This window comes from Centruroides sculpturatus, unplaced genomic scaffold, assembly GCF_000671375.1.
Source record: "Centruroides sculpturatus isolate CEXI.00-Female unplaced genomic scaffold, Cexi_2.0 scaffold2, whole genome shotgun sequence".
NCBI lineage: Eukaryota > Metazoa > Arthropoda > Arachnida > Scorpiones > Buthidae > Centruroides > Centruroides sculpturatus.
The window spans coordinates 102505-120283 of NW_019384369.1; the positions used below are offsets into that span (position 1 = coordinate 102505).

General features: G+C 27.2%; 1 protein-coding gene across 4 annotated transcripts in view; it reads right to left on the reverse strand.

Moving 5' to 3' along the window:
* Window positions 1-17779, reverse strand: part of LOC111613633 (deoxycytidylate deaminase-like) — a 94477-nt gene that overhangs the window by 51232 nt on the left and 25466 nt on the right. For all 4 annotated transcript variants that reach the window (XM_023354989.1, XM_023354997.1, XM_023355007.1 and 1 more), the window contains exons 4-5: window positions 13902-14034; window positions 5215-5428 (exon numbers count right to left, since the gene is read on the reverse strand). In XM_023354989.1, coding sequence (XP_023210757.1) covers window positions 5215-5428; window positions 13902-14034 — 347 coding nt within the window. The remainder of the gene's footprint in view (window positions 1-5214; window positions 5429-13901; window positions 14035-17779) is intronic.

The window sequence follows — 17779 nt, forward strand, 5'->3', positions numbered from 1 at the left end:
TATTTTTTCCGCCATTTTCATTCTAAACCATATTATCATTATATATTTTGACAGCTAGCATTTTAAGGCTTATCTGTAAAAAATTTTGTTTGATTTTGTGCAATTGTTTATTTTTTCTGTCCCATCAAATATGGAAGATCGAAAGCAGCATTTTCGGCATATTTTACTCTTTTATTACCGAAAAGGTAAGAATGCTGTTCAAGCGAAAAAAAATTGTGTGACATGTATGGAGAAGATGTATTGACAAAACGATAGTACCAAAACTGGTTTACAAAATTTCGTTCTGGCAATTTCAATATTGAAGATGCACCACATTCTGGATGGCCAGTTGAAGCCAATGAAAACAAAATAAAGGTATTGATTGAAGCAAACTGCTGAATAACAACACATAAAATCACTGAGATTAAATTTGTCAAATTTAACTGTTTATGATTACTTGAAACAAATTGGTTTTGTTTCAAAGCTTGATATATGGGTTCTACATGTTCTTAATGAGAGATGCTCTCTTTGGTGGGATTTTAAGGAAATTTTTTTTTTGGAGCTTTTACCAGACAATTTAACAATAGATTCAAAATTGTACTGCCATCCAGTAAACAAATTGAGTAATATCATCAAACAGAAAAGGCAGCCAGAATTGATCAACAAAACAGGTGTAGTGTTTTACCACGATAATGTCAAATTTCACACAAGTTTGGTAACTCGTCAGAAACTGTTATAACTTAGATGGGAGGTGCTATCACACCAACCATATTGGCCAGATTGAGCACACTCAGATTATTACTTGTTCCGGTCTATACAATTTTTTTTAACTGTAAGACATTTACTTGAAATGACAATGTCAAAAATCACTTGGATCAATTTTTTGTAAGCAATGATCAAAACTTTTATGAATGTGAAATCATGCTATTACCAGAAATGACGACAACATTATTTGACTAAAATGGTCAATATATAATTCAATAAAATATTTATTTATTATAAAAATATTGTTTTTTTCCCATGGAAAAAAAACAAAATTACTTTCCGAACAACCCAATATTTTAGAAACTTTCTGCAAAGTATATGTCAATGTGGGCCATACACTGCTTTGGGTTATCTGAATGAAATTATGTTTTTATTCCCTCCAGTTCAGCAACACAAGCATTTAAACGAATTATACAAATGTATGTATGTATCTATATCTGATGCTGTTTTATATATTTAAATAATATAGATAGAACCAAACCTGATTACAAGTTAATAATTATTAAAATATTAACTAAAATGTTTGATCAAAACTGAAGATATGACCATTCATGAACTTCAATTTCATATTATAAAATTTTATAATATTGATTTTAGATTTAGATTTGATATGCTTCTTATGTTCCTCTGTGTTTCACTTTATACATATTGTCACATCACTGCAATATGACTGATTAGTTGATTTGTGCAACTGATCAACCACATGAGACAATGAGGCACACCAGAATTATATGACACAGCTTTGTTTAAATCCATTACAAATGGCATAATCCATAATGGAACCTAACGAATGAAAGAGAAATAAAAAATAATCTCCTTCCCTAAACTAGCCATAAAATTATTGAATCCGTATCCCTCAAAGTGATAAGATGGTATATTATTATATAATCGTAAAATTTATAAGATATCAGCACAAAACCTTTCTCACTAATTTCTAGCCTTATTAACAGGAGTACAAACGTTTTCGGCCTTCTTAATAGGCCTTCCTCGGGTATTAAGAGGGCCGAAAACGTTTGTACTCCTGTTAATAAGGCTAGAAATTAGTGAGAAAGGTTTTGTGCTGATAATCTTAGAAATACTTCTAGCTACATATGCATAGTATTATAAGATATTTTTCTGGAGATACGTTTTTAGTGATTAGCAGTAATTAATTAAATTAAAGTCAAGTATTGTATATAATTCAATATTTCAATAATTAAAGAGAAATTAAAGAATATAAAAACTTTTTAAAGAGAAATTTAATAGATAACACGTTGCTTTGTTTGCAAATATTGAATTATAGTAATTATAAATTACAAATAAATTATATTAATTATTTACAAATAAAGCAATGTGTTATTTATTATGAAAATGAAATAAATCAAATCTTTTTGAATGATTTCATTTACTTCATAAAGTTGTGCCAGCCTTTTTGGAAGAATTTTTATTGATAAAATTTAAAAAATTCATAAATCTAAAATCAGATTTCTTTAATGCTGTGTAAAATATCTTGGAGTGGAAGCCTAAACAACAAAATTCTATGTGAAATGGCTTCTGCAGTAGTAATATTTTCTTAATATAAAATAATAGAAATGCGCAATTATTTATTGTGACATTGTCCTAATGCCAGGTTGCAATTTTTAATCATATTTTAAATTTATTTAATTTAAAATATATGCTCTCTACCTCAAATTAGTACTGTATTGTCTTGCCCCTGTACAGTACAATACATCATACTTTTCTGTTAGCAAGAGCATTGTGCCAGTCATCTATCTAACTCTTTTCAGGGGAAAATTTTTGAATTAAAATAACGTGACTTCTGATTTGCATAGGAAGTTCATATATAGTTATTTGGAGCCTCTTGCACTAAGCTTTCCAAATCTGGTCCTGAATTTCATTTATCTAACAATGTTCTCAAGATTAAGGAAAGGCAGACAGGCAGACACATGACAGTGGAAATATATGTCTACAATTTTTCAAATTGCAGCCCAATAATTTTTGTTAATTTATCTTAAAAAAAAAACAAATAAATATAAATATAGTGTGAACAACATACATAGAACCAATAACAAGTGTGAAATAATAAAAACAAAAACAAAAACTATCACAAATATTTTCAAACTTTTGAGTTCTTCAGGCACTATAACACACTGGTTATTGGTTCTGTGTAAGTTGTTAACTATTTCCTAGTGTGGTGCATTGTAATTTAAATATATTGTGAATTAGTACAAATATAACTAGTCATCACAAGTATGTTACTGTAAAGAAAGAAGAAGGAAAAAAAAAAGTAAATGGAACAACAAAAGGCAAATATTTGGCTGGACAGATTGTTATATTTAAATAATAAAATTAATTATTGATACAATTATGTATTTAAGAAATTTACCTCAAAATACCATATCAAAAATTCATTAACTAAAAATAAAGAAATAGACATACTATTAAATGAATTATAAAATTACACTATTATTAGACTATAGTTTTTAGTCTTTTAAAGTTAAAATTGTTTTGCTTGTAATAAATAAACTGTAGCATATCCTGCAGAACATACACCCTGTTAATGTTTTACTGGTAGAATATCTCTTGGTTTTTAATACCCAAACTCCTTCGAAAATACTTATCATTCAATACAATGTTTTTGATCAATGTTTATACAGAAAAAATTAATATTTATGTTCCAAAAACTCAATAAATAAAAAAACAACTTGCAGGAAACATTTCAAAAAACAATTGGTAAAATTTCAGACTTGTGGACAAACCATATTAACATGAGTAATCTGATGATAACCAAAAACTTTGCCTTTTTAGGGCCTCATCTCACTGCTCATATCTAATATTTTTGCTCTGTATCTGTGTCTCAAAAATGCTTAAAATGATCCTATAGATTGAAAATTACACTGCCTCAACCTTCTTTCAGCTTCAAGTGTGCAACTCACTCAGTACACAGTATGTTATATGTTGCATTTAACATAAAGTAATATTTATAGTATATGATACATTGACTTTACATGCCATACATACAAAGAAATTGGTTGTTAACTTAATAACTGGGTTAATTGTTTAATTACAAGCATTTTACATCTTAATACAACAGTTTGTTACCTATTTATAGGTATTTTACTGTGTTTTCATTGTTTTAGGATAATGGTTTGAAATTTTAAGTTGATGTTGTAAGGTATTAAATTTTTTCCAAGACTGGACAGAAAATTAAGACCAAAGAAAAGCTAAAATATAAGGCCATAGCCATTAAAAACACATTATACGGGTATACCTTGCCTTACATTTGGTTCCAGGAGAAGCGACTTAAGTCGTAAAACGACATAAGTCGAATTTACTTTTCTCCAAATTTACTTGTCACTAGGCTAAACCACAAATAACCATTCCCAGTTCTGTATTTTATTTATAAATGCATTTTTAATAATATGTTGTTAATAAGAATCTATTTTAAGCTTACAAACAAATAAATTTTAGTGTTTAATATAGCACAGAAAAAAGTAATCTAAATTTACGAATTCATGTACGTACAGTACATACTTGTAAATGTACATGTTTACAATTTTGCAATGTTTACAGTACATTGCTGACTCTTTATTTGTGAATGTGGTTTGCTCTAAGATATTATAAAATAAGATGATTTTGTAAGGTTAAATAACAAATACAGTTATTACAATTATCTTGTGACAGTAGAAAATAAACTAATTTATATTAAATTTACCAATATTGAGTGGGACTGACAATGATGCCAAACTGTAGATATTGGAGCTACCGTGGAAAACACCAATATTGAGCACTTAAAGACCGCTAAATAAGACAACAACACAGAAACACAGATGTTTTCATGTTTCATTCTCTAGGATTTATGATGATTATACTAACATTTACTGTAAATGTACATATTTTAATATGATTTTATGTGCTTTAACACTTTTCTAGTGATATTACGATTTCAATATTTGTGGCAGATGGACATAAAGTCGAATAAAATGACATGATTTTTATTTTTCCATATATTGAATATTTTTTGACAAATGACATATAATTGAGAACAACATAACCTGAGGTATACCTGTAATTTTAAACTTTTATAGTTATTGCATTACACATACAAGATATGAAATTAATACTTGAATTAAAACATATTACATTAACACTTCTTAATAAATTAATATTTGTTCATTTCAACAGCATTTTTGATTACTGATTGACTGTTTTTACACTCTAAAAACTACAGAAAATCTGTGTATCTGGTTTTTTCCAAGTTAATTTAATCAGAAACAGGCTCCAGTTAGCATTTTCATACAGAATATCAAATTTTCATGAAGAAATTATTGATATTAAATAAGGATGTTTGTTAAATAAAATGGTTAAATAATGGTTAACACTATTTAACCATTTCATATATAGAAAAGTATTTCATGATCACTCTAATATATATATATACACTCATATCTATAAAAAATGTATTTAAAAATTATAAAATTAAAATTTTACCTGTAAGTAACTCCAGCCATATCAAAAAGTTTGCGAGCTGCAACTGCACTTGGTTCCTTGTGATATTTATCTGACAGATAAACAACTTCTTTAATTCCAGACTGAATAATTAATTTTGCACACTCATTACATGGAAACAAAGCAACATAAATGGTACAATTTTTGACATCAGCAGTGTTCTTATTCATAATAGCATTCATCTCTGCATGGCAAACTAAAATATAAATTAACAATCTAATAAAACATAAATATATTAACTATTAAGCAAATAAAATTAATAATGCAATTTATCGTAGGAAAGTGTTTGGATTAACAGAAAATTCAGATTAGCAAGGTTATATAATGAAAATAAGAAAGAACTACTGACAGATATGTAACTTTAAACAAATTTTTCACTGTTTAGTTCATGTATTTTTTTTTTTTTTTTTTTTTTTTTATAACACTTTCTGCTCTGTGGGCACTAAGAGGGCCTCATTTAGCAAGCCCATTATGGGTTTGTCCAGGCTCACAATAGGGTGGTGAGGAATGAGGGCTGACATATCTGGTCGGACCAACTCCCCGAAAATTCCTGGGGATTTTTTGACCCGTCCAGATTTAATCCTGGGTTCCCCAGAATGGCAGAGTGGTAGGCTGCCACCTTGACCACGTGCCCATCCAGCCACATACTTATGTTAAAACATGTGGTAAATATTAATATTACAATTTCTTAATGTTTTTTAAAAAAAATTATCTATGAAGCCTATTTACTTTTGGCTGGAACATTTAATAACATAACAAATAAAATTAATTTGGATTAAGAAAGTTTATATTAGCAAGATACTACATACTATAGTATACAAGTATACTATATAACTGATAAAAATTATTACTAAAAATGTTTAAACATCAAAGAATTAATTTTATTAATTAATTAAAAATAATTAATTTTTTAAATAGTTTTGGTAATAATAATGATATAAAATAATAAATAGATTTGTAATATCTAATTATAGAAATACTCCAATATAGTATATAATATTCGTGCATTTAAAAAAAATGTAGTTTCTAATTTAAAATGATAAAGTTACCAGTTACATAATAACATTTTTATACATTAAATATTTTAATATCTAAAATTTATTCAATATTTATCACAAAAGGAAAAGAATGAACAATAAAAAATTAAGAATTGTAAAATTCTGTTTATATGAACTGATTAACATTTTACTAATATTGAACTTTATTTGATATAAAAGGTTTGAGTCAGTCTATATATTTATTCATTATAACTAGATTAACAAATAAATATGATTCTGAAATAAGAAAGTTTGTCTTATTCTTATGTCAATATTTACTACTCTTCTAAATAATTCATTAATAGAAATGCATATTAACTTTTCTGTCTTTTTGAAGCTAAATCCTGTCAAATTCTCTAAATTTAATTTATAAAACATTTTGTTACAACTTGTTAAATATGAACTTTTTGTAAATTTGTAAAAATATTTTTATTTTTAAAATAATTTAAACAATCTTAAGCTTTAGTGATGAAACATGTTAATATAAAAAAAAAAAATGTAGGAATAAAAATAACATAGAGAATGGTATACAGTAATACCCCGAACTTACGCGATAGGTGGGACCAAGCAATAACTGCGTAAGTCGAATTCGTGTAAGTCGGGGTATAATTTTGCAATTTGTGTAAAATCCAAATTGGATGTATGTAAGCTAATAAATGTTCTCGTTAATCTTATCTCATCTTTTGATTCGTTCACGGTTACAAGAAATCACCACACACAGTCTCTCAAGTCTCTGTAGATATAACAAACACAGAAATAAATAACACAAAATAAATTGTAACTTTGCGTCGATTCCGCGCGACACGTCTGAACATGTAAGCCGAACAATAGTGTGGGGGGAGTGAGTAATAAAGAGATGTGTGGCGCTCAAACAAAAGACGAATTGACGAGATTTGAAAATCGCTTAACTCTGGGTTTGCATAAGTCGAGGTATTACTGTATATAATTTATATCTTTAGATATTATTTTAAAAAATGGCATTGAAAGATGATAATTAAATGAAAGTTTAGAATTTGTGATTAAATTAGAAGTACAATTATAAATAATAATATAACAAAATATTAAGAGCAAATTTATTCAAAATGCTAGCAGAAAACAGGAGATAAACAAGTTGAAAAGTACATTAAAACTGAATATGAAAAGTTATAACTATAAGACCAAAAATAATAATAATGATATCAGCTTTTGATAAAATTTGTCCTAAATAGAAAACTTCATGATACATTTTGGCCTAAATAATACAATCAATCCAAAATTGTCATGGCAAGGAATAATGACAAGAGATAAACATTTATTTTTTACTAAAATAACAGTTGTGTTTGAAATGAGAGAAGGATAACAATTGTAACCGTCTTTAAAATGGTAGTTAATTATAATCATATAAATTTACTAAAATAAGTAATGTGTCTATCAACGCTGGAACTTATCAATAATTAATTTCACACCTTTCTTACATATTCAAGCAATACTTCATTAAAAAGTTCTTAATACAATAAGGCAGGAAGATGTAAACTAGGCTGTAATGAGCTGGCCTCAGGCTACAGTTTATGGGCCTGAAGCAGGCCCATAAACTAGGCCAAAAACATTTGTTTTTAATAAAGTATTGATGGAAGACATAAGGAATGTGTGAAATTAATTAAAATAAGTTGTTATTCAAAACAAGTAATAATAGATACGTGCATAGAAACAATATTCACAATTCAATATTTGTTGGGATAAACATTGTTCTCATCAAGAGATAAAGCAATATGTAAATAAATGGTTCAAAATACTTGTAATTTCTCTTTTCTATAGTAACAAGTAGTTTGATTTAAATCCTGTGTTTCTTTGATATGTCTACATCACATGTAATTTTATTATTTCACAGAATAAGTGTTCATTTGATTCAAAAAGCAAAACAAGGATTTTGAACCACCTATTTACATAGTGCTTTATCTCTTGACAAGAACAATATCTTCACCAACAAATTTTGAATTGTATGGGTTATTTCTACATATATACTATATATATTACTATTATTTTCACATTAAAACAGAGGAATTGATATGGATAATAATTACATATTCTTTTGTACAATTTATGATATAAATGTCTCATTTCAAACATATCAGTTATTTTAATAAAAAAATAAATTTTCTATCTCCTTGTCATCATCCTACACATTGTTAAAGTATTTGAACTGATATGAATGCCTTTTGTGTTTTGATTATTAATTAAAAAGATTACTTGAAGGATCTAAAGAATAGTGTCACTTTGTTATGAACTTATCAAACAGTAGATGTTGGAGATGACAGGAATAAACAAAACAAAAATATTACCGTGGCCCACAGTAATGTTTTTTGCAGCCCGCATTGCAAAAAATATGAATAAATATATCAATTTTCCTGCTTAAGGAAGTATGCAACAAAAATTCAAACGTTATTTTCTACAACTTATGTATATGAATAGTTTTTCCACAATGAATTTAGTAAAAATTAAAACAAGAAACCAGCTAACAGACACATCAAAACTAATTTAAAACTAGCAGTGATTAATATTTAACCAAATATTTCCAATATATTATGTTTACATTAGTTCCAGAAGCTAAATTAAGTATACCTATGCTATATATGAATAAATAATTGTGATTTACTGACATTTTCCCCTCTTTTCTCTTGTATGTGGTCTGCGTCAGTGTAAAAATTTTGAATGCAGCCATTACATAGATAAAGGTTGCTCATCCCTGCTTTAGATCCTTCAATTGATATTAAAACGGAACAAGAAGCTTGAATAACAAAAAAAAAAAAATAAGATTACTGTTGTTATCTTTCTACCTTCAGGACTTTTACATTGTATAAATAGTATTTCTAACACATTCTCAAACAAGAATGTTAATGTGCATCAGAATAATATTCAAATGCAGACTGAAGATTGAAAACATTAATAATACATTATAAAAATAAAAATAAACTGTTAATTTTTAATTAAAACAATAATAAGTTACCAATAATCTTCAAAAACACAAAAGAACTCAAAACAGTATGAATATTGAGGCACCACTGGTGACAAACATGCAAAACTAACATGAATGACTGGAAATATTATATTGAACTTGTAATGAATAAAAATTATTTAAAATTATTTTACTAGTTTGAAAGCTTGGATTTGGGCAAAAATCTGACACTACTACAATTCATCAATGCCTCTAAAATCTAAATAGTTTATGGATTTTAATAGACTCTAAAGAAGATAAAGAATTTCATACAGTTTTTCTAATTGTTTTGTTACTATTTTCTGATTAGTTTGATTATTTCTCTGACTTTTTCTAATTTTTTATGTAAAGATTTTGTGAATAAAAATTTTATATTATTATTTGATAGTTTTTAAAGAATTTTAATTAAAGAAACATTAATCTAAAATTAATATGACCAAATATGCATTATATACAGATAAACTAAATAAACTTAAAAGTTATAAAACATCTTGTATTAACTTATATTTAAATTTCTTTTTTTTTAATTCTGAATAAAAACGGTTACAAAATTCTAAATTGTTAAATTTTGAAGATAACAAATCTATAAAATTCATGTATGATAACATATATATTTATTCATCATTAATATTTTAGGAAAGTGATAACATTCTTATAAGTTTAATGACTAACACTATGGGTGCGTTTACTTCTGAGTTAGCAGTGCTAATTCTGATAACCGGATGTGACGTCATTAGCACGTGTATTCGTGCTTGCTTGTCCAATTCGAAAGTGAACACATACGCTAACAAGAAATATGGCGGTTTCCAGCCATATTTCTTGTTAGCGTATGTGTTCACTTTCGAATTGGACAAGCAAGCACGAATACACGTGCTAATGACGTCACATCCGGTTATCAGAATTAGCACTGCTAACTCAGAAGTAAACGCACCCTAAGATAACTTTAAATATCTCATTCTTAAAATATCTGATAAAATATTTAATCATTAATTCATCTATAACTTTTTAAATATAAATTGATAAATACGTTTACATTGCTATTGAAAAATTTAAATTTTAAGCAAAAAATTGTTCATTAAATTGTCAAAAGTTTTTTCATATAAAATTAAGTTATGATATATAATTTATACATAATTACATGATTACGTACAATATACATGATTAAATATCCTGTCATTCTGTCATTAAAGCCTAATTAATTTATAATTAATTAATCTTTAATGACAATATTTAGAGTTTATATTCATTAATAACATTATCTTCTGTTATTTTCATAGAGAAAACTTTTGACAAACTTATAACTTGTCACAACATTTATATATTTTGTTTTGTTTATTAAACTTCTGAAACCTTTAAATGGAAAAAGTGGCATTTTTTTATTCTGTATATCTCTAATTCATTACAGAAATTAAAACTGTTTTACAATTATCATCATTTAAAATATTTATATTATCAGAATATTTCTTTCTTATCATTTGGTAATTGTAAATACACTAGACTCTTGTTAAATCAGCCATTCCTTGGCCAGAGGAGTGCCAGATTAGTAAGAGGCTGAATTACTAAGAGTGTAGAGGCCTGAAGGCAATGAATGACATGACCTGTGACCTTTTGGTACTGATTCTTTTTGAAGGCAGATAGGCAAATATTAATAATACAATGTACTGACACACAACACTGTACACAGAAATAAAATCTAAGTAAACAGGAAAACAGGATGTTTAACATGATTAACATTTACATGTAAATGGAACTATACAGTCAATCAGACTTGGGTTATGCCAGATAATTGAGATACCAAATTATTACTATTAAACTTGTTCAACAATTAAAGGTGTTTCATTAAACTTTCTTAATGCAAATGAAAAATTACACTTATGATGATTTTAAAGATCAGATTTCAGCATTAATATTTCTAACAGCTTGTTAAGTTAAAATCAAGATGGAAAATTACAATGAATTTGATGTAGATCTATTGTATATCAAGTATGCCTTAAAAATATAAAACCATTAAAAAATTCATTCAGACAAAATAATATTGAACCTTTGGATGATATTTATTTCACTATTCTTTTAGTAACACATATATTTGTATTAAAATCAAGTGAACTTTTTCTGAAGTTTACTTTAAAAAACCAAAAAAGAAAATCTATGTTTGTTTCAAATTGTTTTCAACAATATTTAATTGCTGGAATTTCTTGTCAGGTTGAAATAAAATTTTCTCTCATTCCTCCAATACAAAAATCTGCATATTAATGAATTGCATTTAAAAATTTTTATAAATTGTTTTGATAAAATAGCTAAATAGAAACTTTATTATTAATTTATAAACATATTTTTTGTTCTTTCTCTTTTTTTTACAGATATATTTAAATGTATTACAGTAGACCCTCTATAACATGGGTACATATAAGACAGATTTGTATAACACAGAAAAATGAGTCACTTAAATACATGAGCCAATCACAGCCTGGCACATGTGCAGTTTATGGGGTAAGGCTGTTTGAAAGGTTTTCTTCCATAAAATTAATCAATTCTAGACTAATTTGACTTGAATATTTCCAAAACATGTATAATTTTTTGGGAATAATCCATATAAACTATGCTATAAACAAAAAATTGTAGGAATACTTATCGAGTGCGCACCGTTCGAAGACACCATTGCATAAGCTTGTTTTTGTCGTGGAGCGGCTCATCAGATGGCAGTCACACGTTTCCTGATAAGTTATTCTTTCTGTGAAAAATTCGCTGAACTTTGATGACATCATTAATAGAAATATCATTTTTATGGCCGTTGAATAATAAATGTTTTTTAGTAGGTCCGCTGCTTGTTTAAACTCAACGGTTTGTGCAATGTCCACTATTAGTCCAGATTCGACCAATCCTGTCGCGACACAAGTTGGCGATGACAATCTGTCTCATTCTTTTACCATGTTATACGAGCCTCTTTTATCATGTTATAGGAACACGATCACAATTTTTTCGCTGTGTTATACAAATCCGTATTATATGAACCTGTGTTATAGGGGGGTCTACTGTATAATAAATAAATCTTTAGATTCCCAAGATGTTTATTGAATACATATTTGATTTGTTAATTTCAAAATTGGTCAATCACTATTAACAATTGTATTTTTATATTTCTGAATTAAAACATGAGAAAACACTCTTCTCTAAAAGTTATATAATCTGAAGAAGTTACTAATCTGAAGGTTCAGCTATATTGTACACATTAAAATAGTTCAGTTCAGATTTTGAACAAAATTTAGTACAAAACCTGAAGATTGTCTAAGGTAATAGGCTTAAATGTTTGTTAAATAAAGAATTTTATCTCAGAGAACCTCAGATGATGTAATAAGATTGTTTACTTATTTTTTTCAAATTTTTTAATTAAGCATTTTTATTTTTTTAGGCTGCAATTTGAAAAATTTTAGACCTATAAAATCCCACTGCCATACATCTGTCTTTCCTTAATCTCCAAAACAGAATTAGATAAATGAAAGATGAGACCAGATATGGAAACCATAGGGGCATGAGGCCCTGATTAACTATATACAAACTTCCGATGCCAACTGGAAGTCATGTTATTTCAATTCAAAAACTTTCCCCTGTAAGGTGTTAGATAGATGACTGGCCAACTATACTGTTAAAGGAAAAGTATGATGTACAGAGGCAAGCCACAACTAATTTGAGGTGAAGAGCACATGTTTTAAACTAAATACATTAAAAATTGCAGCCTGGCATTATGACAATGTCACAATAAATAATTGCTTGTTACATTTTGTATTTTTGTCTGTGAATTCTATAAATGAATAAATTATATTATATTTTATACACATAATGATTTACAGTTGCATATATAATAATAGTTAAAATACAGATGTCTGTGAAACATTTTAAAAATTTATTTTTTATAAACTATACAACAGATATAATTTTTAACACTGAAATAAAGGTAAATGCTTCAAGTTTTTTTACATGAGTTACAAATGTTCAATGTGCACATCTTTTCTGATGTGGCAGATATCTAGCCAATAATCCATTTTCTCTCATATGAATGTTAGTTCAATCTCTTGCAGAGAATTCACCAGAATTTTGGTTGCAAGACACTAACTTCTAAACTTGAATCTGTAGTGGACTTGCAAGGGCTACACTCATAGGCTTGTTGAATATGATCCATGCTTTGTTCACTTGGCTCTGGATGTCCAGGACAAAGATTGGTGCACAGACAGCCTTCACCCCTGGAATTTTGCATACCATTTCAGGATAGTATTGTACACAGTGTACACAGTACACAGGGTAGTGTCATTATGGAATTCTGCTCAAAACTGTCACTGTAAAGTCACAACAGACAAAGTTCTTGCATATTCCAACACACAAAATGACTTTTTACATTTGCTACTATCACCTTCTAGCAACAAATGACAGCAAGTATGCATGCATACTATTACTGAAAAAAACTTGGAGAGTTTATTCTTATTTCAATGACAAAAATCTGTAGTGTAGTGTATTTCAATGACAAAGTATCTGTTGTGTTGTTTATAAATATTAAATTTTAGAATGTTTCATGACTTATGAATACTATGTATGCTAAAATATGCCAATAATCATAATCAAAGTTTATTTTAATTAAAAATCATAAAAACTGTTTATTTTATATTTACCGTAAGCATATTTAGTTTCAAGGAAAGGTCCTTCTCTTCCCCAAGGTAGCTCATCATCATTGCATCTATTTGGCATTCCATTGTAACCAATACCAACAATTTTCTTTTCTGGATTAACTATACATGCACCCACCTAAAGAGAATTTGATGTAAAATAATTTAAGTAACTTAATAAAGTAGAATAATTTTAAATTACATATAATACATAAAATAAAGTATAATTTCAATAAAAAGTTATCTTTACAGTCAATATTTATTAATAACAAAAAGATATTAACATACAAATAAAATTTTTCATTGTAGTTGCTAAAATTATTACAATTATTCAAGAAACTATTCAAATAAGGACAGCCAAATCTATCAATTTACCTTTGGTAAAAATCTCTGATAAATAAATAAATAATTATTCATTTATTTATTCAAGTATCTTCTATTTTGGACTATTCAATTGATGAAGATCTATCAAATTAAGTTGAAAATGTTTTTGTTTCATTAAACATTTTGCTGAAGTTGATTTCTAAGGTACAAATTTATTTTTTGACATTCCCTCCAGTTTCTGTATTTTGTTATTTTAGATATTTGTGACAGATTAAATTGATGAGAACAAAGAATTAATAACAAGGTAAAAGGGTTCAAAAAGAATATTAAGGAATCAAACATTTGAAATTTATTCAAACATTAAACTTTGGAATAATTTTTAAAATATAGATTTATGTATATTTAACACAATTTAACATATATTACTTTTTATATAGAAACATTTTTATGACATATCAATTGTAACAAACATTAAACATTAAACTGCCCTAAACTTTGAACTACTCTTGGGGAAATTCATGAAATTCTTTATGAATTTTCTAAGCATGTTTTTTCCTAGTTATCAAATTTATGTCATATCCTCTATTGTTTTATGTGCCTTAATTAAGTCTATCAAAACTGTTTTCTTTTCTGAAAAATTTTTCACTAACTTTATTATACATAGATTTATATTTTCTGTCATTTTCTCCAATGTCCAATTGATTAAAAATTTTGAAGTAGCCAGAAAGATTAACTTTAAATATAACAGCATTTACTAAATTGTGGCTGTTACTTATTCGTGAAATTAAACAACAAGTTAAGCAGTATGTTAGTGAAATCATGATTAAGTCTTAGGTCTCACACTAGTCAGTCCTCATTTCTGTAATCAGACCTTAACCTGTAGTACCTCATTATTAACCTCACTTTTGGCATAGGCAAGACCTTATGGTGATATAATGGGTGTCATTTTTCACCTCCCAGTGTCACATTTTTTTCTCAGTATTTCTCATACATATAGAAAAAATGGTGTTAAATCTAATGGCATATTCACCTGTAGACCTTGTCATGTATTTCTCTTTGTAAAATACTGATCCTAACATATGCTGTTACCAAAGTTTTGAAAAGTGTCTCATATTTACCCACATTGACCCTAATTCTTTTATGAATGTTATTTCAAGACTATATATTAATCTTTTAATGTTTTTGTTTTTATAAACAAATAAATAAATTTTACTTATTATTATTTGTATTAAAGGAACTTATTTTAAAATTGCATAAAATAAAACTAAGACCATAGAACTTATGAATACCTAGTAATCTACAACAGATGAATTAGATAAAATAAAAATTTGATTCTTTTATTTGTACTTGATGTGAGATTTTGAATACTCCCCTTTAATTAATTAAAAGTTTAAACCAAATTAATAAATTTTAGAAGTAATATTTTATGATTTTGATGGAAAAAGTTTATTTTCAAAAACGAAGGAAACTGTAAAACACACTTCCTCTTCAATGGAAGTTGAACATCTTTTTTCTTTTTCCCTTATCTTCAAAATTTTGAGTCATACAACTACAAGTCAACCCCTCTGTAATTTCCCACTCATCCTGTTCACATGGGAAAATACAACGTTCCAATTAGAAGAAATCCTCGAAAAAGGGGATTCTTTTGTATTGTTTGAGGAATGTGCCAAAATCTCGCGAAGTAAGAGGACGTATTCCAGTTGTCTCTCCTATGGTCAATGTCCTTAGCCAGGAGTGCGCCTCAACTTCTAAAAGAAGAAGTACGTATTCCGTGCCGTCTCTCCATAGCCAACGCCCAAAGTCTAGTAAAGATCTTTCTACATGTTCCCAAATTAAGAAATTGTTTGATGAAGTGCCATTTCCGAAATTCCAAGAGAAAGAAGTAAAGGCTTGATAAGAACCTGAATTTTAATGAACCTTGTCCTCGACACGACTAAAGCAGGAAACCCAGGTAAAAAAAAACCTGTTGAGGTAGTATGGTTTAAAAGAATTGTAATCTCTTTATCCGCATGGTAGGAAACTTTAGCATAGTAATCTCCATTTTTATTTTTTTTTTGGTTTATTAAATACTCTTTGTTATATATATAAAAAAATGGCCTTATTACTGACTGAATCAAAAGATTCCCTCCTCTCAATTTTAACACAACCTCTTCGTAAAAATAATTGGAAGTAACTGCGTGATAGCCCGCGAAATTGACTATCTGGTGTCAGGAACCTGACAAGGAGACAAGATCCTGCAATCGTAAGTCTCTGCCTTCTTTTCCTCACTCCAACCATAAGTCCCTCTAACACTCACAGTAATAGCCATCTTTATAGACAACCGAGAACTGATCCAAAGATCAGTTGCTGAGTAAGTGGTATAGAATATCACTGTGATTCGATACCCCCAGCTAATCTCACAATGTAATTATTCAGAAATACTTTGAATTTGAAAATTTTCAAATTAAAATATGCATTATGCATTTATTGATCAAAACTGTAAAAAATTTACTGATTAATTATTGTATATGTTTGTATTCAAGTATTCAAGAGAAAGTACAATTATTATTAAACAATATATAGTACATTATTTTAATTTATAAATTTTAATATAATATAAAATAAATATAAATATTTATATTATATTCATAAAAAACAAACAATAAAATTTACAAAATTGACTGCTAATTTTAGAAATAAAGACACAAATGCAATGAGTAATATTTTTCTATAGTTATAAGTATGTTTTTTTTCCCGTATACGAAACTTTCAGTTGACTTTTTATAAAAAATTTTTTCAAACAACATACATAAATTTTTACTGTAAATATCATTACCATTATCTTACTTATGTTAATTATAAAACAAAAACCAACATTTAAAATTTTTATTTATCTGAATAAATAAACCAAAAAATTGTTATGTTAATGATATGTTATAAAGTGTTCATAAAATGTATCCTTTGCATTTTAAAATATTTCTACAGAATAATTTGTCTTAATTTCTGCAAACCTTTGAGTGAGACATTTAGTAGACATGCATTTTGGAATACATTCAATATATAAATTATGCATTGCATTAACTTATCTCTTATTTGAATATTTGATTATTACAATTATTCAAGAAACTATTCCAATTCTTTTTTTTATTTCTTATTTGAATAACAAGCAATAATGGAAATTCATTTAGAAAAGTAATGCAATTTTTATCTTATTCTATATATAAAAATAGTCCTCTTTAATGTTATATTATGAATAATGAACAATCTTTTATAATGTAAGATCTAAGACTTTTGATTTTAATTTTTGTCAAAATCAAACTTAATTCTAAAATCATTCACAAGATCTCATTATTTTTAGTTTTCCAGACTTATGACTTTAGTTTGATAAAGGATTTATTCTATTTCTATATCTTTCTGTATTCCTGCTTGCACAGCTATTATTAAGTTATATAAAAAATTTTTTGCAAATCTTCAAATTAAAGAAACATTGAAACATGATATTTCAACATTTAATTACTAATATTTATGATACATAAAGTATTTAAAATTTCAATATTTTTTTCAGTGAAGCAATTGAGTTA